At 43.2% G+C, this 26,761-nt stretch overlaps 1 protein-coding gene and 1 long non-coding RNA gene across 8 annotated transcripts in view; one reads left to right on the top strand and one right to left on the bottom strand.

Moving 5' to 3' along the window:
• LOC140716912 (uncharacterized) overlaps positions 1 to 26,761 on the bottom strand; it is a 123,086-nt gene that overhangs the window by 36,528 nt on the left and 59,797 nt on the right. For 4 of the 5 annotated variants that reach the window (XR_012096385.1, XR_012096382.1, XR_012096383.1 and 1 more), the window contains exons 2-3: positions 16,783 to 16,823; positions 5,996 to 6,054 (exon numbers count right to left, since the gene is read on the bottom strand). This is a non-coding gene — a long non-coding RNA (uncharacterized lncRNA). Of the gene's footprint in view, positions 1 to 3,350; positions 3,591 to 5,995; positions 6,055 to 16,782; positions 16,824 to 26,761 lie in introns of all 5 variants that reach the window. The other variant, XR_012096386.1, reaches the window with a different exon arrangement.
• LOC140716910 (sodium channel regulatory subunit beta-2-like) overlaps positions 3,035 to 26,761 on the top strand; it is a 51,299-nt gene continuing 27,572 nt past the window's right edge. Inside the window, exon 1 of one of the 3 annotated variants that reach the window (XM_073030001.1) lies at positions 3,035 to 3,485. In XM_073030001.1, the coding sequence (XP_072886102.1) occupies positions 3,407 to 3,485 (79 nt within the window). In that variant the 5' untranslated portion in view covers positions 3,035 to 3,406. The remainder of the gene's footprint in view (positions 3,486 to 26,761) is intronic. The other 2 variants (XM_073030004.1, XM_073030002.1) reach the window with 2 other exon arrangements.

Below are 26,761 nucleotides of genomic sequence, written 5' to 3'. Positions count from 1 at the left end.
CCCGGATTGGCCTCACCAGTCACCTCTGGACCCACAGTCACAAACCCTCCACCTGACAGAAGTCGTGGTCGTCTTCGACTCCGAAGGACGAACAACAACAACAAGCCACTGGGCCTATGAAATGGGTTGTTAGTGATAAGGTCAATAAGAAAAAGCACAACACTGGATAAACTAAGCGGCATCTGTGGGGCACACAAAATGCTGGAGAAACTCAATAGGTCAGACAGTATCTATGGAAAGGAATAGACAGTCAATGTTTTGGGCCAAAACCCTTCATCAGGATGGAACAGGAACAGCTAATATTTCAGATGAGAAACCCTTCATCAGACCAGACAAAGAGAGAAACAGTCATTATGGGTAGCAGCCAGAAACGTGGGTAAAAAGAAGGGAATTTCTCAGGTAGGTTGAACACGTTTGGCCAATGGATAAAATACCAGGGATGTACAATTTGTGGTGGCTGATGAGGCTCTGGCATACAGAGACATGTTCAACAGACCAGACAATACACAGAGTGAAAAAGAAAGAAAGCAATCACTGTGGAACTAGTTCTTATTTAGATGGGGTAGGGGTAGTGGGGTGGGAAGAATGTTATCAAAAGTCAGAGCTCAATATCAAGTCCAGGATGTAAAGGAAAGGTGTTGTTAAACTGGAAAGATGCAGAAAATAAACAAGAATTTTGCCAGGACTTGAGTTATAGGGGATGTTGAACTGCCCAGGACTTTATTCCTGGGAACATAGGGGATTGAGAGGTGACTAAAGTGTATAAAATTGTGTGGGTTATCAATAGGGTGAATGCACTCAGTTTTTTCCCCCCAGAGTTTGGGAATCAAGAACTATAGGGCATAAATCGAAGGTAAGAGGGGATAGATTTAATAGGAAGTTGAAGGCTAACTTTTTTTTTCCATAGAGGGGAGATATACATTTAGTGGCCTCTTTATTAGGTACACCTGTACTCCTGTTCATTAATGCAAATACCTAATCAGCAAACGTGTGGTAGCAACTCATTGCATTAAAGCATGCAGACATGGTCAAGAGGTTCAGTTGTTCAAAGTTCAAAAATTCAAAGTAAATTTATTAAAAGTACAAATATGTCACAATATACAACATTAAGATTCATGTCTTTGTGGACATACTCAACAAATCTATAGAATAATAACCATAGCAGGATCAATGAAAGACCGTACCAACTCAGGTGTTAAACCAGTGTGCAAAAGACAACAAACTGTACAAATACAAAGGTTCCTGTACCTTCTACTTGATGGCAGCAGTGAGAAGGGAGCATGTCCTGGTGGTGGAGGTCTCTGATAATGGATGCTGATTTTCTTCAACAATGTTTCATGTCAATGTGCTCAATGGTTTGGAGGGCTTTGCCCATGATGGACTGGGCCATATCCACTACTTTTTGTTGGATTTTCCATTCAAGGGCATTGGTGTTTCTGTACAGGTTGTGATGCAGCCAGTCAATATACTCTCCACTACACATCTATAGAAGTTTGTCAAAGTTATAGATGCCCTGCCGAATTGTTGCAAACTCCTAGGGAAGTAATGATGTTGCTGAGCTTTCTTCATAATTGCACTTACATGCTGGGTCTGGGACAGGTTCAGACCAAACATCAGAATGGGGAAAAACTTTGATCTAAGTGACTTTAACTCTGGAATAATTGTTGGTGCAAGGCGGAGTGGTTAGAGCATCTGAGAAATTCACAATCTTCTGGGATTTTCAGGCACAACAGTCTCTAGAGTTTACAGAGAATAGTGCGAAAAATAAAAAAAAATCAGAGAATGGGAACTTGGGGAGAATAAAATGGGATTAGTGTAGGAGTGGTATAAGTGGTTGAGTGATAGTCTGTCTGGACTTGTTTGTCCAGATAATGCCCAATCACCTTAGCTTCTCCAGCAATCTGGATGTTCTGGAAAGGTTCTGTGCTGTATCTTTCTATGTCTTTGCACTCTATTCAGGAATAAAGAGCATTGTCTTGAATCGCCTGCTGTGGGCAGTCCATGGATGGGGAAAGATACATTCACACTGATGTTACTGAAATGGCAGATGGAGAAGATGCAAATTGATATGGGAAATAGGACAGTTTGGGCTGGAAACTTGGTAATGAGGAGCAGCCATTAAAGGAAACAGAGTTAGTCAACACAATACACATAGTCGGCAAAAGACGAGAATATGGGTAGTTATTCATTAACTGTTTAGTAAATAGGGGTGTCAAAATGTTGACTGTTCATTTCCCTCCATAGATGCTGCCCAGCCTGCTGAGTTCCTCCAGCATTTTGTGCCAGTGTTGCTCAAGATTTCCAGCATCTGTAGATTTTCTCTTGTTTAGTAGTCAATGCGTCCATGCTTTAGCATCTCATTAGACCGAACATCAAAAACATGGTCAGAGACGTTTCGGACCGAGCCCCTTCATCAGACTTGGCCCGAAATGTCGACTGTTCATTTCCCTCTATGGATGCTGCTTGACCTGTTGAGTTCCTCCAGCATTTTTGTGTGCGTTGATTAAAAACATAAATTGTGTACAGCACGGGTAAGGATGATGCAATGGGAACAAGTCAGAAATGCAATATTTATCCGTTCCTGCGATTATTTGCATGTCCGCAAAGAATTCTGTTTAAGTTCGACAGGCGTCTGTAAAACCGCAAGAAGGTTTTGATAGAATTAATAGGCGAAGGCGATGGAAGATGGAAACACTGCGGGTAGTGGTAGTCGCGGGTGGCGGGGTTGGGTAGCTGAGAGGATTCCAGGGAGCGAGGAGAGAAAGCAAATATGAAATAGGCTTCCCAGGCAAGAAGAACCAGCTATCTTCAGTGAGCTGGGAGGAGGGATTATAAACGAATATATAAAAATAAACTTTGAATGGAAAATAAGTTTGTGTATGTCTTATCTTTATAATGTATTAAACATGATACAGTAATAGTCCCTTCAGCCGCACCCCACATTTAACCCTTTCATTCTTCCCCTCCCGTGTAATTGTGCACATTCTGCCACATATCGATGCTGGTACAGTTTAAATAGTTAATTTGTTAGTTTTTTTTCGCACACTCAAGAGCCCAAATATGGAGATAAAATACGTGGAGAGTTAAACAATAATAGTTCACGCTGGCAATTTTCCCGTTAATTAAAGCGGACCCAGTTTACATGTGCTGCTTGCTACCCGGGTGATTTCAGCCCGCGACCTGCGGTACATTCGTTGCTTGGTAAATAGAATCGTTCTTGCCTCTCGCCTCCAGCCCCCTCATCTCTTCCACAGCTCAGAATGAACCCCTTCCCATCCTTGCCGACACACATCCAGCCATATTGAACACGGACAAAAACATCCTCTGCCGAGCAGCTCACACTTCCGCACCTCTCTTCACCGCTGCCTCCTTCATCTCCACTGTCTCCATCTTTGGGAAATTCACAATGAAAGTCAAAACCAGACCCGTTCTACCCTTCCTCCATTTCGGCTTGGCCGGGCTGATGCTGCTGTCCAACGGTTTGGGTAAGTTCGAACCATGTATTTTATAAGCTTTCTCGAAAAAAAACGATCTGGGAGGAAGAGAGGGGCGCGAGTAGGTGGGTGGTGGGAGTGTATAGAGAAGGGGATCTGAGAAGAAAAAAACAAGCAAACTAGATATTACCAAATTGCAATCTATCAGCAAAAGTAAAAATTAAAAACACTTTCTATCTGATGTTGGAATATCTAAAATTGCGAATAGCCCTGCTCCATATAGCTTCGCAATATCTTAGTTAAATTGTTATATTTCTAATTCATTTCTTGCCATATTTACATATTTATTATTTTTAGATCATTGTATATGTAATATCTTTTTAGATTCTGTTATCTGAGAGACTGTTGATGTGAGAAATTAGATTACTTTGCGTACACCCAGAAATGAAAAGCTTGTGCTTGCTCCGGCTGATAGGAAAAAAATGTCTTCATCCTAGTCGCCAGCCTTTCTCCAGGAAAGCTACCTAGTGCTGCAGTCAGCTGCAATAAAAAAAGCAAACGCACACTAACTCTTCTCCTTGAATCTTCCTTTGAGTGGCCGTGAATGACTGCATGCACTGACAGGGTCTCTACAGAAGGAATAAAAGATTAATTCCTGTACCATTGCTAAAATTTGTGCGGAAAAAAAGCGCTGAAATGCCCAATTGATCTGCGAAGAGGGGAAAATGGTTAATTAAGTATAGCTTCTATCCTCGCCATCACGTTCTTTCTTTCCCATGTTTCCATATTTGGGAAACTGGCCCTGAAACGAAACGCCAGTTTCTGTTTTCAAATGTAGACCCTTCTGTGGTCCATCCAGGAGAGAGGTAGTTATTGCTACAGAGCCATCTGTGGTAAATAATGTTATTGAGCAATCCAGTCTTCAAAGGCACCCTGAGTTCCTCCATTGCTTTGTGCTTGCTCCAGATTTCCAGCATCTGCAGTATCTTGTATCTTCAAAGGCAGGGACAGTTTTCACAGGTCTTCAGGGGAATTTATAATCATTACCCATCTGTGGCTTTCTTCAGTGTTTTTGGGTGTGGCAATTTAGTTGTGGGGTTGTTACATCAGGTCCTACCAAGACCTTTATGAAATGGGGAGGGTTTAACATGCAGTGGAGTTGATGTACCATGAATCTATGGGCCAGTTGAAGATGTTCTATTTTTTACTGACTCATTGCATATAGTGAGTTCTTCTGGACTGGGAGGGATAGACAGGATCTCTACAACCTCCATGGTCCCCTCCTCTTTCCTTTTCTCCCATGGTTGTTCCTCCTTCCCACTCTCCAGTCCTATCAGAATCCTTCCTTTTCAGGTATTTACTTCCTTCACCTACAACCTCCCAACTTCTTGCTTCATCCCCCCACCCCCCACCCCCCGCACCGACTCATCTTCCCCCTCAGTTGCTCTCATCTATCACCTGCCAGCTTGTACTCCTTCCCTTCACTCAATCTTCTTATTCTCACTTCTTTCCCTTTCCTTTCCAGTTTCGAACCAAAATGTCAATTGTTTATTCCTCTGCATAGGTGCTGCCTGGTCAGCTGAATTTCTCTAGCAGTTCATGTGTGCTCCTCAAGATTTCCAGCATCTGCTGTATGTGCCCTTGTGTGTTCTCATGTTTATGATTTGAAACTTCAAATCTGCCCTCCACTGCAAGCATAGTTTTCATCATGCCTTTCGCAGCCTAAACCTGAAGCACTTACCCTAAACCTCTCCATCATCCTTCCTCTTTAACTAAGCTTTTGGTTATTTGTCCTTGTATTTCTTTCCGTGGAATTGCGTCAAATATTTGACAAAGCCCCTGGGAATTAATGGAATATGTGCATCACTGCTAAAAATCTATCTGGCCTAGGTTTGCCTGGCTATCCAATTAATCAATTAGATTTATAAATAACTTGATGAGATAAAAACAAGTCACTGTAAATTGGTTCACTCTTTCGCACTGTTTCACGAGTGTGGAACGAGTTGCCAGTGGAAGTGATAGATGTGCTTTAGTTATAACATCCCATGTTCCAAAGGATAAGTTAGTAGATTAATTGGTTTCATAGGCATAACGGGTGGCGTGGCATTGGGCCAGAAGGGCCTGTTATTGTGCTGGATCTCTAAATAAATAAATAAACAAGCTGCCAGCGGACGTGATGGATGTTGGTTCGATTTCAACATTTAAGAGAAATTTGGATAGGTACATGGATGGGAGGGGTACGGAGGGATATCGTCCAGGTATGGGTAGATGTGACTAGGCAAAAGATCAGGTCGGCATGGACTAGGTGGGCCAATGGACCTGTTTCTGTGCTGTAGTACTCTGTGACTCTTAATGTTAAAATAAAAATATGAACATTTTGAAAAAAAATCCAAGGAAGAAATACTATTTGTCCACATGAAACTGTCTCCAAAGTGGTTCAGGTCTGAGGTCCGAGATAATCTAATTTGATGCTCAAAGTGCAGTACTCAGGGAATCATATGGCCTTGCAGCCTTTCCAGAGAGATAGTAACTCACAGATGAATATAAAAAATTCCACTTACTCTTTGGAGAAGAGCATGGAGATCTGTTCCAAGGTTCCTGGCCAATCTTCATCTCTTAACTAGCAGCAATAAAACAAAATCGTTTAGAGATTATACCCAGTTATTTGGTTAGTCTATGGTAGTTAATCTAATTTTGGAAGTAACCATGTAGCAATTCCGACGCATTGGGAATGAATATCTAGGCTATTTGATTATTATCACACTCATGTCTACGTAACCTTGCTGTGTGCAAATTAGCTGCTGTGTTTCACTTATAAATTATATTGTAAAGTGTCAAGCATTTCAGAATCTCCTGAGGTTAAGGAAAGTGCCATAGAAATGCAGAAGCTGATAGCAGCTCCATCTGCTGGACATAATCAGCATCTGTGGAAAAAAAAACAGGTAGAAGGTGCTCAGACTTATTTTTTATTTTTTTTTATTTTATTGAGATACAGTGCAGAAATAGGTCCTTTTGGCCCTTGGTGCTGCGACACTGAGCAAACCCCTGATTTAATCCTAGCCTAATCATGGGACAAATGTGGCAAATGTTCAGGGGATATTTGCGTGGAGTTCTGCATAGGTACATTCCAATGAGACAGGGAAAGGATGGTAAGGTACAGGAACTGTGGTGTACAAAGGCCGTTGTAAATCTAGTCAAGAAGAAAAGAAGAGCTTATAAAAGGTTCAAAAAGCTAGGTAATGGTAGAGAGCTAGAAGATTATAAGGCTAGCAGGAAGGAGCTCAAGGAAGAAATTAGGAGAGCCAGAAGGGGTCATGAGAAGGCCTTGGTGGACAGGATTAAGGAAGACCCGAAGGCATTCTACAAGTATGTGAAGAGCAAGAGGATAAGATGTGAGAGAATAGGACCACTCAAGTGTGACAGTGGAAAAGTGTGTATGGAACTGGAGGAGATAGCAGAGGTACTTAATGAGTACTTTGCTTCAGTGTTCACTACGGAAAAGGATCTTGGCAATTGTAGGGATCACTTACAGCGGACTGAAAAGCTTGTGCATGTAGATATTAAGGAAGAGGATGTGCAGAAGCTTTTGGAAAGCATCAAGTTGGATAAGTCACCGGGACTGGACGAGATGTACCCCAGGCTACTGTGGGAGGCGAGGGAGGAGATTGCTGAGCCTCTGGTGATGATCTTTGCATCATCAATAGGGACGGGAGAGGTTCCAGAGGATTGGAGGGTTACGGATGTTGTCCCATTGTTCAAGAAAGGGAGTAGAGATAGCCCAGGAAATTATAGACCAGTGAGTCTTACCTCAGTGGTTGGTAAGTTGATGGAGAAGATCCTGAGAGGCAGGATTTATGAACATTTGGAGAGGCATAACATAATTAGGAATAGTCAGCATGGCTTTGTGAAAGACAGGTCATGCTTTACGAGCCTGATTGAATTTTTGAAGGATGTGACTAAACACATTGATGATGGTAGAGTAGCAGATGTAGTGTATATGGATTTCAGCAAGGCATTTGACAAGGTACCCTATGCAAGGCTTATTGAGAAAGTAGGGAGGCATAGGATCCAAGGGGAAATTGCTTTGTGGATCCAGAACTGGCTTGCCCACAGAAGGCAAAGAGTGGTTGCAGATGGGTCATATTCTGCATGGAGGTTGGTGACCAGTGGTGAGCCTCAGGGATCTGTTCTGGGACCCCTACTCTTTGTGATTTTTATAAATTTCCTGGATGAAGAAGTGGAGGGATGGGTTAGCAAATTTGCTGATGACACAAAGATTGGGAGTGTTGTGGATAGTGTGGAGGGCTGTCAGAGGTTACAACGGGACATTGATAGGATGCAAAACTGGGCTGAGAAGTGGCAGATGGAGTTCAACCCAGATAAGTGTGAGGTGGTTCATTTTGGTAGGTCAAATATGTTGACAGAATATAGTATTAATGGTAAGACTCTTGGCAGTGTGGAGGATCAGAGGGATCTTGGGGTCCGAGTCCATAGGACACTCAAAGCAGCTGCACAGGTTGACTCTGTGGTTAAGAAGGCATACAGTGTATTGGCCTTCATTAATCGTGGGATTGAGTTTAAGAGCCGAGAGATAATGTTGCAGCCATATAGGACCCTGGTCAGACCCCACTTGGAGTACTGTGCTCAGTTCTGGTCACCTCACTACAGGAAGGATGTGGAAACTATAGAAAGGGTGCAGAGGAGTTTTACAAGGATGTTGCCTGGATTGGGGAGCATGCCTTATGAGAATAGGTCGAGTGAACTCGGCCTTTTGTCCTTGGAGTGACGGAGGATGAGAGGTGACCCGATAGAGGTGTATAAAATGATGAGAGGCATTGATCATGTGGATAGCCAGAGGCTTTTTCCCAGGGCTGAAATGGCAAGCATGAGAGGGCATAGTTTTAAGGTGCTTGGAAGTCGGTACAGAGGAGATATCAGGGGTAAGTTTTTTTACGCAGAGTGGTGAGTGTGTGGAATGGGCTGCCAGCGACGGTGATGGAGGTGGATACGATAGGGTCTGTTAAGAGACTCCTGGACAGGTATATGAAGCTCAGAAAAATAGAGGGCTATGGGTAACCCTAGGTCATTTCTCAGGTAAGGACATGTTCGGCACAGCTTTGTGGGTCGAAGGACCTGTCTGGGCTGTAGGTTTTCTATGTTTCTATGTTTCCAATTTACAATGCCTAGTTAACCTACCAAACCGTATGGAAAGCAGAGCACTCAATGAAAACCCATGCTGTCACAGGGAGAATGTACAAACTCCTTACAGGCAACAGCAGGAATTGATTATGGGTCACTGGTACTGTAACACTTTGTGCTAACCACTATGTTACAGTGCTGCCCTTTCCCAGCATTTGTAGTTTTTTTTTTGCTTTCCATCTACTGGTTTGGGAGAGTATTTGCAATTTTAACTCCTATTTGACAGTAAGCTGTAAAAGGACCTTACGGCATCATAGAGATTTAATGATTAGCTTTATTTGTCACATTGAAACATATAATGAAATGTGTTGTTTTGGGGTGGGAGGCAGCCCACAAGGTTCGTCATACTTCTGCTACCAACCTAGCATGACCACAGCTTATTAACCCTAACCCGTATCTTTGGAATGTGGAAGGAACACCTGCGGTCACAGGACAACGTACAAACTTCTTACTGACAGTGGCGGGAGTTGAACCCTGAATGGTGATCGCTGTCGTGCTAACTGCTATACTACACTGCCATGCCATCATTATGAGCATACAAAGACACGAGAGACCGCACATACTGGAAATTTGGGTCAACACACATTTTCCTCCATTGATGCTGCCTGACCCGTTGAGTTCCTCCAGCATTTTGTTTGTGTTGCTCACTATGAGAATGCCAGCTTCAACAGTAACTCAGACTCAAGAAGAAGACAAACATTGCCTTTTTGTGCAGCTACCCACACAGCAGAAATTCCAGTGAAGGGTCTTACTGAGAAATGTTGCAATTAAATTTTTCATTGACTGCAGTCAGTCCCAATAATTCAATAAATAAAAAGGAATTTGCACTCAGAATTGCTAAATTGTCTGCATGCTTTTTCCATATGCTGTATGGATTATGAAAGTAGAATCTGATTATAGTTATCATGGTAATTCAATAAAGATTTGTGAAAGCTTGAAATAAATATTAGGCACTCAGCTATTAATCTAAACTCCTTCCACATTCCACATAAATTGGTTCCAGTCACTCACTTGACACTTAATGATATCTCTTTAACTATTTCATTCCCAGAAATAATCTAACCAAGTTGTCTTTCTCTATCCCTCAATGATTCCAGCATGGAAATTAACTGATCTTCTGATTTCTCTGTAACTCACAATATTTTTCCTCTGGGGACTAATCTATTCTATTGATGTCTCCATGACAGTCTTCCATTCCCTCCCAGAAATCATCAGATCTATTGATCTCTCTCCTTCACCCTCAGTAACTTCTAAGCCATACTAATTAATCTATTGATACTTCTCTGACTTTCATTTACACACCAGACCTCCCTACGTCTCTCCTCCCTGGAAATACTCTAAATAGTATTTAAATAATAAATACAATCAATAATAAAACTATAGCAACAATCTTAAGCAGAAGCATAAAGGGCTAGGAGTACTCTGCAGCATCAAACTGGTTAAAGTTCTGTGAAAGAATACCTTCAATATATTCTGATCTCATCAGCTCTCTCTAACACTCATCATTTCCCTCCCAGAATTAAATTACTGGTATCACTCCAAACCTCAATATTGTACCTCTTGCGGACCAATCTTTCCAATCAAGAGTGGGAATCCATTTCCTTACCCAGTTTTGATTTCTCACAGTCCATTCAACATACTCACCCTCTAAGGGAATGAACCTAGCCCAGGCTCATACACCCACATTTGGCTGTGTCGTGGTCCGGTCCGTGGACTCCACGGACAGGACCATGACAGACTATGCTTGTCAGGGACAACAAAGACTCCTGGGTGTGTCATTCTTTCATTCCAAAGCAACCATTTTTACTCATCAAACAACTCATTTACAAAGCGCCTTGGAGAATGGGTTTGATAGATTTGATAGGGAGGATGTAAAGTCTGACCTAGCAGTAATTCAGTGCAGTAAGGGGAATTACAGTTAGAAACATAGAAAATAGGTGCAGGAGTAGGCCATTCAGCCCTTCAAGCCTGCACCGCCATTCAGTATGATCATGGCTGATCATCCAACTCAGAACCCTGTACCTGCTTTCTCTCCATACCCCCTGATCCCTTTAGCCACAAGGGCCATATCTAACTTCCTTAACAGTTGTATGAGAGAGGAATTGGCCAAAGTAAATTTGAAGGAGATGCTGGAAGGGATGACAGCAGAGCAACAATGGCATGAGTTTCTGGGGAAAATGAGGAAGGTGCAGGATAGATGTATTCCAAAAATTAAGAAATACTCTAATAGTAATATAGTATAACTGTGGTTGACGAGGGAAGTCAAAGCTAATGTGAAAGCTAAAGAGAGGGCATACAACAAAGCAAAAATTAGTGGAAAGATAGAGGATTGTGAAGTTTTAAAAACTTACAGAGAGCAACTAAAAGAATCATTAGGAGGGAAAAGATTAAAGGAAGCTAGCAACAATATCAAGGTGGGTAGAAAAAGCTTATTTCAAGTATATAAAAAATAAAAGAGAGATGAGAGTGGATATAGGACTGCTTGAACATGAGGCTGGAGGAATAATAGCTGGGGACAAGGAGATGGCAGATGAACTAAATGGGTATTTTCCATCAGTCTTCACTGTGGAAGACACCAGCAGTGTGCCAGATGTTGAAGGGTGCGAGGGAGGAGAAGTGAGTGCAGTTACTATTACAAGGGAGAAGGTGCTCAAAAAGCTGAAATACCTAAGGGTACATAAGTCACCCAGACGAGATGAACTTGATCTAGGGTTCTGAAAGAGGTAGCAGTAGAGATTGTGGAGGCATTAGAAATGATCTTTCAAAAATCATTGGACTCTGGCATGGCGCCAGAGGACTGGAAAATTGCAAATGTCACTCCACTCTTTAAGAAAGGAGGAAGGCAGCAGAAAGGTAAATATAGATCAGTTAGCCTGACTTCAGTGGTTGGGAAGATGTTGGAGTTAATTTTTAAGGATGAGGTTATGGAGTACTTGGTGACACAGGGAAAGATGGGACAAAGTCAGTGTGGTTTCCATCAGGGAAAATCCTGCCTGACGAATATGTTGGAATTCTTTGAGGAGATTCCAAGTAGGATAGATAAAGGGGATGCAGTGGATGTTGTATATTTGGACTTTCAGAAGGCCTCTGAAAAAGTTCCACACATGAGGCTGCTTACCAAGTTAAGAGCCCTTAGTATTACAGGAAAGTTACTGGCATGGTTAGAACATTGGCTGATTGGTAGGAAGCAGCGAGTGGGAATAAAAGGATCCTTTTCTGCTTGGCTACCAGTGACTACTGGTGTTCTGCAGGGGTCAGTGTTGGGACCGCTTCTTTTTATGCTGCATATTAATCCTTTAGATGATGGAATAGATGGCTTTGTTGCCAAGTTTACAGATGATTTGAAGAATGGTGGAGGGGCAGGTAGTGCTGAGGGAACAGGTAGATTGCAGAAGGACTTAGATTGGGAGAATGGGCAAGAAAGTGGCAAATGAAATACAATGTTGGAAAATGCATAGTCTTGCACTTTGGTAGCAGAAATAAATATGCAGAATATTTTGTAAACAAGGAGAAAATCCAAAAATCTGAGTTGCAAAGAGACTTGGAGTCCTTGTACAGAACACCCTAAAGGTTAACTTGCAGGTTGAGTCAGTGGTGAGGAAGGCAAATGCAATGTTAGCATTCATTTCAAGAGGTCTAAAATGCAAGAGCAGGGATGTGATGATGAGGCTTTATAAGGCACTGGTGAGGCTTCACCTTGAGTATTGTGAACATTTTTGGGCTCCTCATCTAAGAAAAGATGTGCTGACATTGGAGAGGGTTCAGAGGAGGTTCACAAGGATGATTCCGGGATTGAAAGAGTTATCTTACAAGGAACGTCTGATAGTTCTGGGTCTGTACTCACTAGAATTTAGAAGGATGAGGGGGGATCTCATTGAAACCTTTCGAATGTTGAAAGGCCTAGACAGGGTAATGTGGAGAGCATGTTTCCCGTGGTGGGAGAGTCTAGGACAAGAGGGCACAGCCTCAGGATAGAGGGGTGTCCATTTAAAACAGAGATGCGGAGAGATTTCGTAAGCCAGAGGGTGGTGAATTTGTGGAATTTGTTACCACAGGCAGCTGTGGAGGCCAGGTTGTTGGTGCATTTAAGGCAGAGATTGATAGGTTCTTGACTGGACCATGGTATCAAAGGTTACGGGGAGAAAGCCAGGGAGTAGGGCAGAAGAGGGAAAAAAAGGATCAGCCACAATTGAATGGTGGAGCAGATTCAATGGGCCAAATGGCCTAATTCTGCTCCTATGTCTTATGCTCTTATAATAGATGATAACAACTCATTTACAAGGTACCTTGGGGAATAATAGATGGCAAAGTTGACTTCCATTCATCTCTTTACATTTATAAACTACCTTCATCATAGTAAAAAATACCCCAAGCCTCTTTACAAGAATAAAATTGCATAAAGAACTGAATGCCCACAGAAAGATGAAAACAACGGTTACAAGAGTAGTTAGAGGCTGAGTATGTTATGATGAGTGATGCAAATCCTTACTCCTGGAGTCTTGCTATCTTTCATGATGGGCAAGTCAAAATTGTGTGCAAATGCACTCCACTTCTTTGATGAAGTGCATTTCCAAACACATTCAAGAAACTTGATACAATCCAGAGGAAAATAGCCCACTTGCTTGCCAACCCATTCACCATTCTGAACTTCCACACCTCTGGGCAGCGTACGTGCAATAATAAATATGCAATCTAATAACTTCAACTGCACTTCCCAAACATGTAACCTTTACAACAAGAGCAGCAGGTGCATGAGAATGGCATCATCTCCTAGTGGCCCACCACTAATTTGGAATTGTGTTGTTGACCCTTACTAGCATTGTATCCATGTCCGTATTTCCTGCTTATCAGGCCTGTGGGATAACTGTCACTATACTACCACCAGTGGTTCAGGAAGTCAATTTATCCCCACATTCTCAAGGACAATTTGGAACGGCCTGTAAATGTTGGGGATGCAGTGGCACCCACCACCAATGGAAGGAACAATGGTATTAGTAAGTGGTCACCAAGTTGTTCACAGGCTGATTTTTAATCAATTCTTTAAGAGTGCAGAAAAAGAAAGGGAGATAGACAGACTGACAGAGAATTTTCTGGAAAGATTCTAGAGCAAAGCCATGATAACCAAGGGTAGGGTCATCAATGCTTGAATTATTAAAATTACTGCAAAGAACAGAAGTGAAGGAATGTGAAGGATGTCTTCAAATCACCCTGGGGGATTTCTTGACCAGCTCTGGCTCCATAATGGGACCAGCCACTATCTAGCTGCAGCCCAGTTAGTCCACTCTCAGTCACCACTATCTGAGAGGAGAAGCTATTGACAGTGATATCAGTCTTGATGCAAGGTCTCAACTCGAAATGTCAACAATTCCTTTCCTCACACTGTTGCTGCTCAAACTTTGTTCCTCTATCAGATTATCTGGTGCTATTATGTGGCACCAACTTACTAGAGTCTTCTCACCAGTACACAGTTCAAGTTCCACTCAATCTTCTGAATTCCAGACCTCTCATACCTTCACCAATGGATGAATCAAAGAACTGTATACCAGAGGTGAAAATAAGAGTGACTGTCCTTGATATCAACTGTGGCATCAAGGACCCTTGATAAAACTGGCCAGTAGGAACCAAAGGGATAATGACTGGTGGTTGGAATTACACTTTTCCTGAATAGAAAATGTGGTTAATAATTCTAGCCCCTAGAATACTTCAGCAAGACTTTCTCATGCCCTACACCCAACCAGTATCTGCTGCTTCTGAAAATAATCTTCTTCATTACTGGCCTTTTTATCATAAATTCGGCAGTGGGGATATTCCCTGATAAATGCATAATGTTCAGTTTCATTCACAATCAGTCAGCAAAAGAGCATAATATTGAATGTGGGAAGAAAGGCTATCACAGACAAGAGAAATTCAGATTCACATTTATTTATCACATGTACATTGAAACATACAGTGAAATGCATTGTTTGCGTCAATGACCATCCACAGTTCACAGCCATTCCAAACTCTGAATTCATCAACATCCTGGCATCCAACTTCACCAGCCACATAAATATGGTACATATAAGAGTAGGTCAAAGCACTGGTAATCCATGGTGAGCCATTCTCCTCCTGACTCCCTAAAGCAGGGGTTCCCAACCAGGGGTCTAGAGACCCCTCGGTTAATGGTCGGGGTCCATGGCAAAACCAAGTTGGAAACACCTGCCCTAAAACCTTTCAACCACCCAGAAGGCACAAGTCAGAAGTGCAATGAAATACTCTTCACTTACCTAGATGAGAACAGTTTAGCAGCACCCAGGTGAAAGCCCTCTGCTCAATAGATGCCACACCATCAACCTAACTCTACTAGCAGCACATAATGGCTGTCTGATGCACCATCAATAACTCTCGGAGACGGGAGGCAAATGATAGGCTTTTATTAGCTGCAAGAAATGACCACACAACATCCTGGAGACTGAGGGGGGAGCAGTGCCTCCAACCGCCTTTATACAGGGGTCTGTGGGAGGAGCCACAGGAGCAGTCAGCAGAGGGGCGTGTCCAGACAGGTATATGTAGTTCACCACACTGTCATTTGAATCCTCTGCAAAATGCTCTGTGCTTACTCATCTGGGCTACTGCATCAGCATCTTCTAAACCTGTGACCTCTACTCCAAGAAGGGTTTCCAGCACATGGGAAATCACTATCTCAAAATGCACATTGAAGCTGTACATCACTCCTTCATTATTGCTGGATCTAAATCATGTAAGTTCCTCTTCAATAACAATCAGAGAAGATCATGTTTAGGATGACAGTGCCTGAAGGATATGTAAGGCTGATAAATAATTGATGTATTTACCCATATACCAAACAAAGAATATATTCAAAGAGACAAAGAAGGGAATATAGTCTCAAATCTTGACACATTTGGTATCTGAAATGCCACTTCCCCACTGGAGGTGTGAATATCTTGACTCAGGATTGGATTCATTTGGCTGATGACCCACATAGTGAAATTTCCTATTTCCACTCTTTATCCAAGAGTTGGCCTCTTGGATAAAGCGGCGGGGTTGGGAAGTTCTTGTGGAATGATAGCCTAGATCAAGAGTTGAAAAAAATGTTGTTTTGTTTATGATGGAGTTATCAATAATTCACACCAGCATGAAGAAGTAATTAAGACAGCATGAATTGTCATGGTCCCGATTGTTAATCCCCTATCTTGCCCCTAATCTCCTTTGATTATGCCTTGATTCTGATCGTTAATTTCCCATTTACTGCTAATTTGCTTGATGACAGTACACGTGGTCTCCATCAAGAACTACAGTATAGGAATCCTGGCGTCACAACCACTGGTTGCCAGTTTGTTGGTCTATTCCTGTGTGATAACTTCATTTCCTGACCAATTAGAACCAATTAGTTCCAAGTTCAGCTCCAGTTTCTACGTTTGTAGATATTCCATGAAAACTCTGTCTCTGTGTCAAGACTCCACAGAGCTCCGTGTCAAGATTCCTCCTGTTTGCTGTTCAACATTCACGCCTACACCAGCATCCCCAACTCAACCTCCATGCCTGTGTCCTGCACTTGGGTTCTCCTCAGTCGCTCCATGCAACATGAATATTGATTTCTCTATAATCTCTCCCCTCTCCCTCATCTCTCTTTTTCCATTTCCCATTCTGGATCCACTCTTACCCCCTTTCTTCTCACCTACCCATCACCTCCCTCTGCTGCCCATTCTCCTTCCTTTTCTCCCAAAGTCCACTCTCCTCTTCTGTCAAGTTCCTTCTTCAGCCCTTTACCCTTTACATCTATCATCTCCCAGTTTCTCACTTCATTCCCCACCTTCCCCCTTACCTGGTTCCACCTATACCCTGCCAGTTTGTACTCTTTCCCCTCCCCCACCTTCTTTTTCTGGCTTCATCCCCCTTCCTTGCCAGTTTTGATGAAGGGTCTTGGCCCGAAACATTGACAGTTCATTCCCCCACTCCCATAGATGCTGCCTGACTTCCTAAGTTCCTCCAGCATTTTGTGTGTCTTGCAATTACATTATTTATTTTTCAGAAATTGAGACCTGGTTGAAGAAATACTTGCACACTCAGAGAGGCTAGTTAGTCACAGAGTGGAACCCAGTTACATAGTCACATGGGACCCAGTTATAGACACAAAAGAGTTACTTACTCTGAAAGACCAGGATCTGGTAAAACTCATGCAAAGAGACCCTAGGATGAAAACAAACAAGTTGAGTGATAAATAGTAGCATATTGCTTGTTATGCATTATATTACATGTTACCGTATTTTTAACTAAACTCATCCCCTTGTCATTTTCTGTAGGTTCCAGAAAATAATAATAAAAATGATCATAAAATAATATGGATCAACAAATTCAAGACAATAAAGGCAGAAAATGCCAAGAGAAACCAGAAACAATCCTGCAGCAGTTTAACTCAATCTGATTACTTACACCGGCACAATCAAATGGCAAACCTCATTCACCAAAACCTGGCTTTAAAATACAAACCCATAAAGGACACCAGACCTTACTATAAATACAAGCTTGATCCAGTTTTAGAGTCTGAGTCCTACAAAATATATTATGTCTGATCCATTATTACAGATAGAACAATCCATAAATAACCATCTGGATACAATAATACAGGATACACAAGCAAGAACAACTTACTCAATAGGTATAACCATTCCAAACACATATAACATACAGAAATCAATCTGCTGAATTAAAAGAGGAAGCTGAAAGACTTTGGAACATGAACAGGATATACATTGTCCTGATAATAATTTCTACAACTGGTATCATCCCAAAGTCACTAGAGAATAGCGTTAAACAATTAGGCCTACACGGCAATATTTATGTAAATCTTCAGAAAGCCACAATACTAAACACCACTGGAATAGTGGTCTTTAGTATTAGTTAGGAACTTCCCCCAGAAATTCCTAACAATTGAGAAATTAGTGTGCTTGGCTATGCCCGTACCTCAGGTTTTATCAGCTTGAGCTGAGAAAAAAAATAATAATAGTAATAACTTATCTACAGAGCACTTTTCATACAGATGATGTAGTCCAAAGTGCTTTTGAATAGGATAAAGTGCAAATGTGAAAATAATGACAAAAAGATGTTAATTAAAAGCAAGGTTAATTAAATAGGCTTTGAGCTGGCGTCAAAAAAGTGTCAACTGAGGCTACATCCCTTATAGTTTTAGGTATTGAATTCCACAGTTCAGGAATGTAGTCCAAAAAAGTTATAAACATAGAAACATGGAAACCCTACAGCACAATACAGGCCCTTCAATCCACAAAGCTGTGCCGAACATGTCCCTACCTTAGAAATTACTAGGCTTACCCATAGCCCTCTATTTTTCTAGGCTCCAGGTACCTGTCCAAAAGTCTCTTAAAAGACCCTATCATTTCCACCTCCACCACCGCCACCACCACCCCATTCCACACACTCACCACTCTCTGCATAAAAAACTTACCCCTGACATCTCCTCTGTACCAACTTCCAAGCACCTTAAAACTATGCCCTCTCCTGCTAACCATTTCAGCCCTGGGGAAAAGCCTCTGACTATCCACTATCTCTATCAAAGTTGACCAGTCAATTTAATTTTAAGAGACTGGTGGATGAATCATGTTGGGAGCCTGTGATGTGGTATTCTTCCTTCAGTGCAATATTCCCTCTCCAACAAATTCTGAATCTTTACTAATGCTGTATAACCATTTGATGGTTACTCTATGCAATAGTTGCAGAGGAACAGAGGGCTTCAATTTTGTGAGGCATACACAGAATCACGGTCACAGACATGGAAATATTTAGTTACAGACATAGAGGGGCTGACCCAGTAGCTAGTGAACAAGTGGATTATAGAGTGCAATTTATTTATTTATTTAGAGATCTCGCACAGTAACAACGAGCCGCCCAATTACACCCATTTGGCTAATTAACCTGTGTGCTTGGAATGTGGGAGGAAACTCACTCATTCGGAAACTCCTTACAGATAGCGATAGGAATTGAACCCGGACTGCTGGCTCTGTAAAGCTAAAGCTACTAAACACTACACCAGCATGCCGCCTCTACAGCTGCCAATACCATTATTAACATTAGTGTTACCCCTTCTGCTGCAGGCTTTTAAAATTTACACTCAGAATTGATTAAGCAGTCACTGCTTGTCCTGCTTTACACTATTGCAGGTCCCCACGTGATCAGCCAAACCCTTAACTCAGATTTCTGTGTTTAAACCACACTGCCTTCCAATAGCAGAGACTCACCGGGCAAGGAAGTTACTTGCTCCATGCTGGACTTAACAACTTCATACCCCCACCCCAGCCTTCCTCAAGTGAGACATTTGCCACTACTTTTATTACATAAACAGGATGTAGATATAATTAGTCCAGTGCTGGAATCAAAAAATAAACTCTGATTGCTGCTGCTTTGGAGTTTAGCCACAGAATGAGGGGAGACATTAGATATTGCAGATGCTCTGAATTTGGAACAACAATCTGCTGGAAGAACTCAGCAGGTTGAGCAGCATTCATGGGAAGGAGATAAATTGTTGATGCTTCAGGTCCAGACCTACATCACGATAGAGCGGAGAGAGGAGGTATCCAGTACAGAGTGGTGAGGCGAGTGAAGGGACGAAGATGATTGACAAACTGTGAGGAAGAGGGTTGAATGAAGGGCAGATGAAACCAGCTAGAAAAGAGGGAGGGGTGTGGTTGGGAGACAGGTGGATGGATGGTAGATGAGAACAGAGGGGGAAAAAGAGGAGAAGGGGGCAGAAGTTGAGGGGTGGGAGGAGGGTTAAGGTAGCGACAACTGCTGGAGGGAGATAAACAGACTTGAAGGTGAGCAGAGTGAGGGGCAGAGTTGCTTTGACCTCCCTCCCTTCTTCTCCACTTCTGCCAAGCTCAGTTGGATCCTACAGACAGCCTCACTTCCCTCGTTCTCATTTCTCCACGTACTCCTGCCCCAGTCTCTTCCTCCAAGCTGCCTGCCTTCTTTAACCCTCACACCTTCCCTCCACTACCATGACCCCAAATTTTGCTCCAACACTCACTCTTCCACTTTAGCCACTTGCCTCTCCTTGCACCCTGGTCTCATTCCACCACATTTCATTTGCCTCCCTCCCTCCTATTCTCATGACCTTCATTGCACTCACTCCCGTCATCTACCTCTCATATCAATGTTCTCTCTCCTACGGGGATAGAGTCATAGAAACCTGCAACATGGAAACAGGACCTTCAGCCAACTTAGTGCCATGCTAACCATCAGTCACCCACTTAATCAAGTTCTACATTAATCCCAATCTTTATTCATTTCAGATTTCTCCAGATTCTACCACTCACCTGTGTACTAGGAGTAATTTACAGCAGCTAGTTGACCTACCATCCTGTATGTCTTCATGACGTGAGCAGAATGGTAGTGTGGCAGTTAGCTTAACCCTATTACTATTCAATTCCGCTGCTGTCTGTAAAGAGTGTACATTCTCCCTGTGGCCTTGTTTGACTTTACTTCCAGGTGCTCTGGTTTCCTCCCATATTCCAAAGGCATACAATTTAGTAGTTGTTAAGTTGTATTCTGGAGCTATGGAATATACCAAATATTAATTTCTACAGCAACTAGTCTTCAGATCTGAAAGTGGATTGTAGATTGAGTTTAAAATGCAGATTAGAACAATGGTCTTCCTGGAGCAGTAGGCTGGGGTTGATTGCAAACCAGGAAACACCTATTCACCTGAGATGTCTGCATATGCATGAATGCAACTCGGAGACAGGGGTGACTGACACTCATTTGGGATGTGTAGGTGTGAAGTTCTAGGTGTTTGAAATGATCTGCAATGCAAAGGAAGCATTACAAATGCAGTGTAAGTATAGAATTGTCCTGCTGTTACCCTTGATCTTTAGCATATAAAATGTCATGTAATATTGGATCAGAGAGTCACTTCCAAGAGTGTCTCCAGAATGATGTCTGCTTGTTTTTGCTGAATAAAAGACTTCTATTTCACCAGCTTCTGTGTCTCACCGGTAACTTTGTTCACAGTCACGACAGTCCGTTAATTGGTCACATGGGTGTAATTGGGTGGCATGGGCTCGTTGAGCCAGAAGGGCCTGTTACCGTGCTGTGTCCCTAAACGAATAAAATATGAACTGGAAACTCACGCACGTAGGGAGAACATGCAAATTCCACTCAGATAAGCACTCAAGGTCAGAACTGAATCCAGGTCTCCATCGCGGTCAGGCACTGGCTCCACTACCCTAACAATTCACCCTATCGTATTCACAAACTCATTCATTTTAGCTCTATTCTCTCCTCTAAGCTAGGATGATATACAGACTGGATCTCTGCACTGTTGCTCATAGGATCCTTGGGTAAATCTAAGGACTGACCTGATGGAGATCTTGTTGATTATGAGTGAGCCGGATAAAGTTGACTGAGAGATTTTTTGGTGATTTGGAGTGGAATCTCTGGTTATTTATGAAGATTTATGAAGATTCCTGAAACTCTGGGATCTTTCTATTCAATCTAGGTTACCCGCTCCCAAGTCATATTTAAGTCTGTGCTTAAGACCAGTAAACCAGAGGTTCCAAATCATATCTTGAGCATTTCGTACTGGAGGCAGTGAGTGCACCAATTACCGCTTTTGGCAATGCTCCCAGATATGTCGGTGGCCCGAAATATAAGGGAATCTCTGATAAATATAATTCAGAACAATTCATTATCCAGCAAGCAGTGAGAATGTGGAACCTGCGCCCACAGGAAATAATCCTGGTGATCAGCAGACTCAGGGGAAGCTGGATAACAGTGCAGAGGAACCAAGTTGCAGGAACACTGACTCTTTACCAGACACTCCATGACATGTACATGCTTGTGTCTGGAATATCATAGCTCACTCTCCTGCAGGCCTTAAAAAAACTGACTCAGTGCAGCTGATGGCTTGCTTCCTGATCATTTTTTTCCACACTTTACATTCATATGAAGAACCTGTAATTTTGCATTTCCAACCTTAACCCTATTTCAGGTGCACTCATATATTTGCACACGGTTCCTTCTTGATCCAATCTTGTTATTGTTATATATTTTACTCTCACCACTCTTATCTCCCTAATTTCTAACTTTTACAGCTCTCAAAAACCCACTCACTTCCACCGTGCCCCCAGTGCCCCCAGTCTGAAGCTCCATCTACAGTGCTAGATATCTGAGCAACATACATAATATACAAACACAAGAAATTCTGCAGATGCTGGAGACCTTGAGCAATGCACACAAAATGCTGGATGAACTCAGCAAGACTCGTCATGGAGGGAAATAAACAGTTGATGTTCCAGGCCAAGACCTTTCATCAGGACTGGAAAGGAAGGGGGCAGAAGCCAGAATAAGAAGATGGGGGCGGGGAAGAAAACACATACAAGCTGGCAGGTGATAGGTAAGACTGGCTGAGAGAGAAGGTGGATGGGAGGGGGAGAGGGGATGATGTGAGAATCTGCAATTTGATAGGTGAAAGAGTTAAAGGGCTGAAGAAGAAGAAATCTGATAGTATACAATGGACAGTATACCATGGAAGAAATGGAAAGAGGAGGGGCTGAATACTGATTGCAGCTAAACTCAACGGAAGTCTGGCGAAACAGAACAACTCATTCACCAGTCTTGATCCTTTGAAACCCACTTCACCCAAAGCAATCTTTGAGCTATGCATTCAGTTGTTCATCTCATTGACCACAGTTTGCATGTGGTTCAGGTAGTAATCAAGTGATTAACACCTTTGCGGTCTGCATGCTCTCTCAGGAGATCCTCTTTCTTAAGACTGGCAATATCGCTGATACCTCAATGGATCACTCCAGCTGGTTCTTTCCCTTCCCATTCCTCCTTCTCCACATATTCTTAATCTCATCACAGGACAGGCAACTCAGCCTTTGAAACTCTCACTTGCAGTTACAGAGAATACCATCTATTCCCTTGACTATTCAGATCCCCATGGTTACTATATTCCTTTGCTCATTCCCTGCCTTGCTACAACACACACACAAAATTCTGGAGGAACTCAGTGGGTCAGGCAGCATCTATGGAGGGAAATAAACAGCCAATGTTTCAGGCCAAGTCCTTTCATCAGGTGCTATATAAGGTTTCCAGCATCTGCAGAATCTCTTTTGTCTTCCCTTCTCTGCTCCCTACATCCCACTCTTTAACTCCATAAACCCCAAATTCACTCTTGTCTTTTACTTTATGCTAACTCAGTCCCTCTCTTCCCCAGATGCTCTTCTCTTCTACCTTCCTTCCACATATGCAATGATGGGCAAGGCCCTGGAGAACATTACTGAGCAATAAGATACAAGTACATGAAAGTGACAACACAGGTAGACAGGGCAGTGAGGAAGGCATATGGCATTTCACTGTATGTTTCAGTGTACATATGACAAATAAAGCTAATCATGTTTTTTCCACTGAGGCTGTGTGAGACAAGAACTAGATGTCATCGTTTAAGGTGTAAGGGTAACATGAGGAGGAAATTCTTCATTCAGAGGGTGGTGAAAGTGTGGAACGAGCTACCAGTGGAAGTGGTGGATGTGAGTTTGATTGTAAGATTTAAGCGAAGTTTGTATAAGTACATGGATGGGAAGGGTATGGAATGCTATGGTCTAGGTGCGATTGCTGGGACTAGAACAATGGTTTGGTATGGGCTAGATAGGCTGAAGAGCCTGTTTCTGTGCGACTGTGCTCTATGACTCTATCACTTTATGAGAAACTGGATAATTTGGAATGATTTTCCTTGGAGTGAAAGAGGCTGATGGGTAACCTTATAGATCTTTATAAAGTCATGATAGACATAGTAAAAGTACAACAATTTGTTCACGAAACTCAGCGATTGAGCGAGGAAACAAATTGTCAATTTCTGGGAGAACATGCAAACTCCACACAGACTGGATTGAACTGTGAGGCAGCAACTCTACGAACTGTACCAATGTGCTGCCCTTCTACATTATCCCATTAAGTGCTTCCAGGGTTGGAACAGCATCTCTCTCCTCTTAACTCTGATTATCTACAACCCCTTGTTACCACAATTCATTATGTACTAAATCTCTGTCAGAATGTTCTCTGAAACAACCCTGTAGGGGAGCGTCCAGGCAGATTGTTGGTTTAGAGGTCATTGCAAAAGACTTCATAACTCTTTATTATTTATTATTATTAATGTTGTTTTAAGCTTTTTGGCAATGCCTCCACTTCCAGCTCTCCCACCACTTATTTAAGGTGAGGGACATCAATCTTCCACAGTCAGCAGAGGTTGGTTCGACTGCACTGGAAGCGGAGCTGAGGAAAGTGAGTCCCTCTGTCGCGTGACTCAGCTTTCACTGGCAATATAATTTCCTTGGTGGAAAAGTTCTGCGTTCGCTGTCAATTAACTCTGTTGGCTGGTTCTTAGTCCAGCAGACATGGAGGTGGATAGTGACAGCATTTCATCATTCAGATAGTTTCTTGTGGGTTTCTTGTTGAGCATTCACTTTTTGAATCTGAGTGTTGAGAACAGCCCACGTGTTTTCTTGGCCATCTCCATTCTCCCAGTTTCAGATAATTCATTACCTAAGATCATTTGTATTGCCTTCTCTGTCCTCATCCTTTATCTATCCTTACTTCTCTGGATTATCAAAATGAATCATAGGCAGACAACCACCGATGGCCTGTGGCATCCAATTTCACTGAGGTCAGGATATAAGTTAATGGATTGTTGTCCATCCTCACCTCAAACTTGGCACCATATGGATGGTACTCCATATGTTACTCACCTTATCCACCACAGCCCATTTCAATGCCAGGAACTCCAACTTGTGCATGGGATAGCTTTTCTCAGAGGGCGACAGACTCTGGCTGACAAATGCAACAGGTCTCAGCCTGGTGCCCTGATCCTGATACAGGGCATCCCCTAAGCCCTCTCTGCTGGCATCCGTATGCAGTACATACAGCAATCGGGGGTCTGTGAAAGCCAGCACAGGCACCTGTGTCAGCAGCAACTTCAGCAACTGAAAGGCCTCTTCATGTTTCGCATCCCACCTCGCTCCAAAAGGCTCCGAAGGACTCTTTACCCTCCTCTCCTTTTGTCCTCCTCCCTTTCTTCCCCAAGGGAGTGTAACCACCCAGAAGCTGCTTTAAAGAGTGACTCGCTTTCAGGTAGCCCTTCACTAACCTCCAATAGTACCCACAGAACCCAAGGAACGAGCACAAAGTGCTGACAATCTGGGGCCTTGGCCATGTGGTCACCGCCTCCATCTTAGACAGATCCGAAACTACTCCAATCCGTGAGACTATGTGCCCAACATAGCTGACAGATGTCTTACAGAACTGGCACTTGTCCAGGAAAAGCTTTAATCCTTCAGCTTTTAGGCAGCCCAGCACCTTCAGTAGCCTCGCTTCATGTTCCTCCAAGTTGGACTCAAACACAATGAGGTCATCCAGATACACCAATACCTCAAGCAAGCTCATATCCCCCACCGTTTTCTCTAAGACACGCTGGAAAATAGCCAGGGCTCCATGACCTGCTGGAAGGTTGTAGGGGCTCCTGATATGCCCTGGGACATCCTTTCAAACTGAAAGAATCAAAGTGGACATATGAATGGCATCTTCTCTTTGTCAGCCTCACTCGGGGATCTGATAAACTCCACTCCTCAAATCCAGCACAGTGAATCACTTTGCACCACTCAGACAGACCAGTGTGTCCTCAATTTTTGGGACCGTATATTGGTTGGGGATGGTAAGCCTGTTCAGAGTCTGATAGTCCACACACATCCGTAGCTTCCCATTCTTCTTCCGGGCCACTTCTATTGAGGACGCATAGGAACTTCTGGACTCAGTGATGATCCCAGTTTCCACAGATGTTGCCAAACGTCCTGCATGACCTCACTCTGAATGGGGTGTCCTCTGTCAACCCACATCAAACTTGTCAGTAGAAAAGACATCTTCCAGCTTCAACTTCTTCTCTATCAAACTCCTCTTCCAACCTGCAAAAACCGGGGAATCCACAAAGTTGAATGATTTAGCAGTCAACTTCCCCTTTTACAGAGAGAGTTTCTCCCCGGCTTATCTCACAGGGATACTAGACATTATTGTCACCGGAAAGAGGTGCACCAGTGGCATCCCCCGCCTGAAGGTGATGTCCTTCTCCGAAGAGTTCCTGACACTCACTGTCACCTGTACAACCAAGGGCTTCTGCATTTTAGTCCTCACCAGTACCCCAGCAGGTAAGCCTGACTCCTCTCCGTGGCCTTCAGGAGCATTCACCATGAGGGCCTCGGCCTCAGGAATTCTGGGAAAATTTGGGGTTTCCCATCATTTTAGCTACTTCCCCAGGCCGTAACACGACTGGTTTGGACTGGGTGAACCACACGGTCCCTCGTTTATGCTCTTCATCCAGTCCTGCGCGGCCACGCACTTCCTCAAAAGCAGCTCGGAACACCAGGTGAATGGACAAGTTTTTCAGAAAGTTCTCTCCAAACTGATCCTTGCAGGCTCCCACTAGCCTCCTCACAATTAGGAGTATTTGTCCCCACAAGAACTGAAGCTTCGCCCTTCTCGACCGGGTCCAGGCAAACCAACACTAATGTATCAAGGACCTCAGCTACTCCCACATCTGCCTCCAAAAATTCCAGCTTCAATGACAAGTAACCATCATGTGGTTAGTCATCTGTACTAAGACCCCAGATCTCTAGCGCACTGAGTGGTGTCAATAGTAAATGCATCAAATACCGGTTGTAAAACACAGCAGAGAAACCTGAGAGCCGGCGTCGAGTATGGCTCTAGCACAAATATCTCAATCCATAGCGATACACTGGAGCTTGGTCCCACTAAGCCTTCAGCAATAGGGTTTTGTGCTTTCGGGTGTTCCTTGATACATTGCTGGGAACGTGTTTCTCCTGAGAAGCCTGGCCTTTCCCTCACTGGGTCTCTCCAGTTAGGTACTCGGGGGCTCACTCCCCAAAGATTTTCCCATCCTGAAGTGTCCCCTCTTCACCACGGTTATATCAGACAACACCAGTCCCCCCCCACCCATTCTCGTGGGACCCCATTCACTTACAGCTGTCTGCTTAGTCCGTCCCCTCAGGGGGCCCGACTCCCTGTCGGCTTTGTCATGTGGGGTGGTCACACTCACCGATAACAAC

Source organism: Hemitrygon akajei, chromosome 26 (genome assembly GCF_048418815.1).
Source record: "Hemitrygon akajei chromosome 26, sHemAka1.3, whole genome shotgun sequence".
NCBI lineage: Eukaryota > Metazoa > Chordata > Chondrichthyes > Myliobatiformes > Dasyatidae > Hemitrygon > Hemitrygon akajei.
This window is presented reverse-complemented; position numbering and strand designations above follow the sequence as displayed.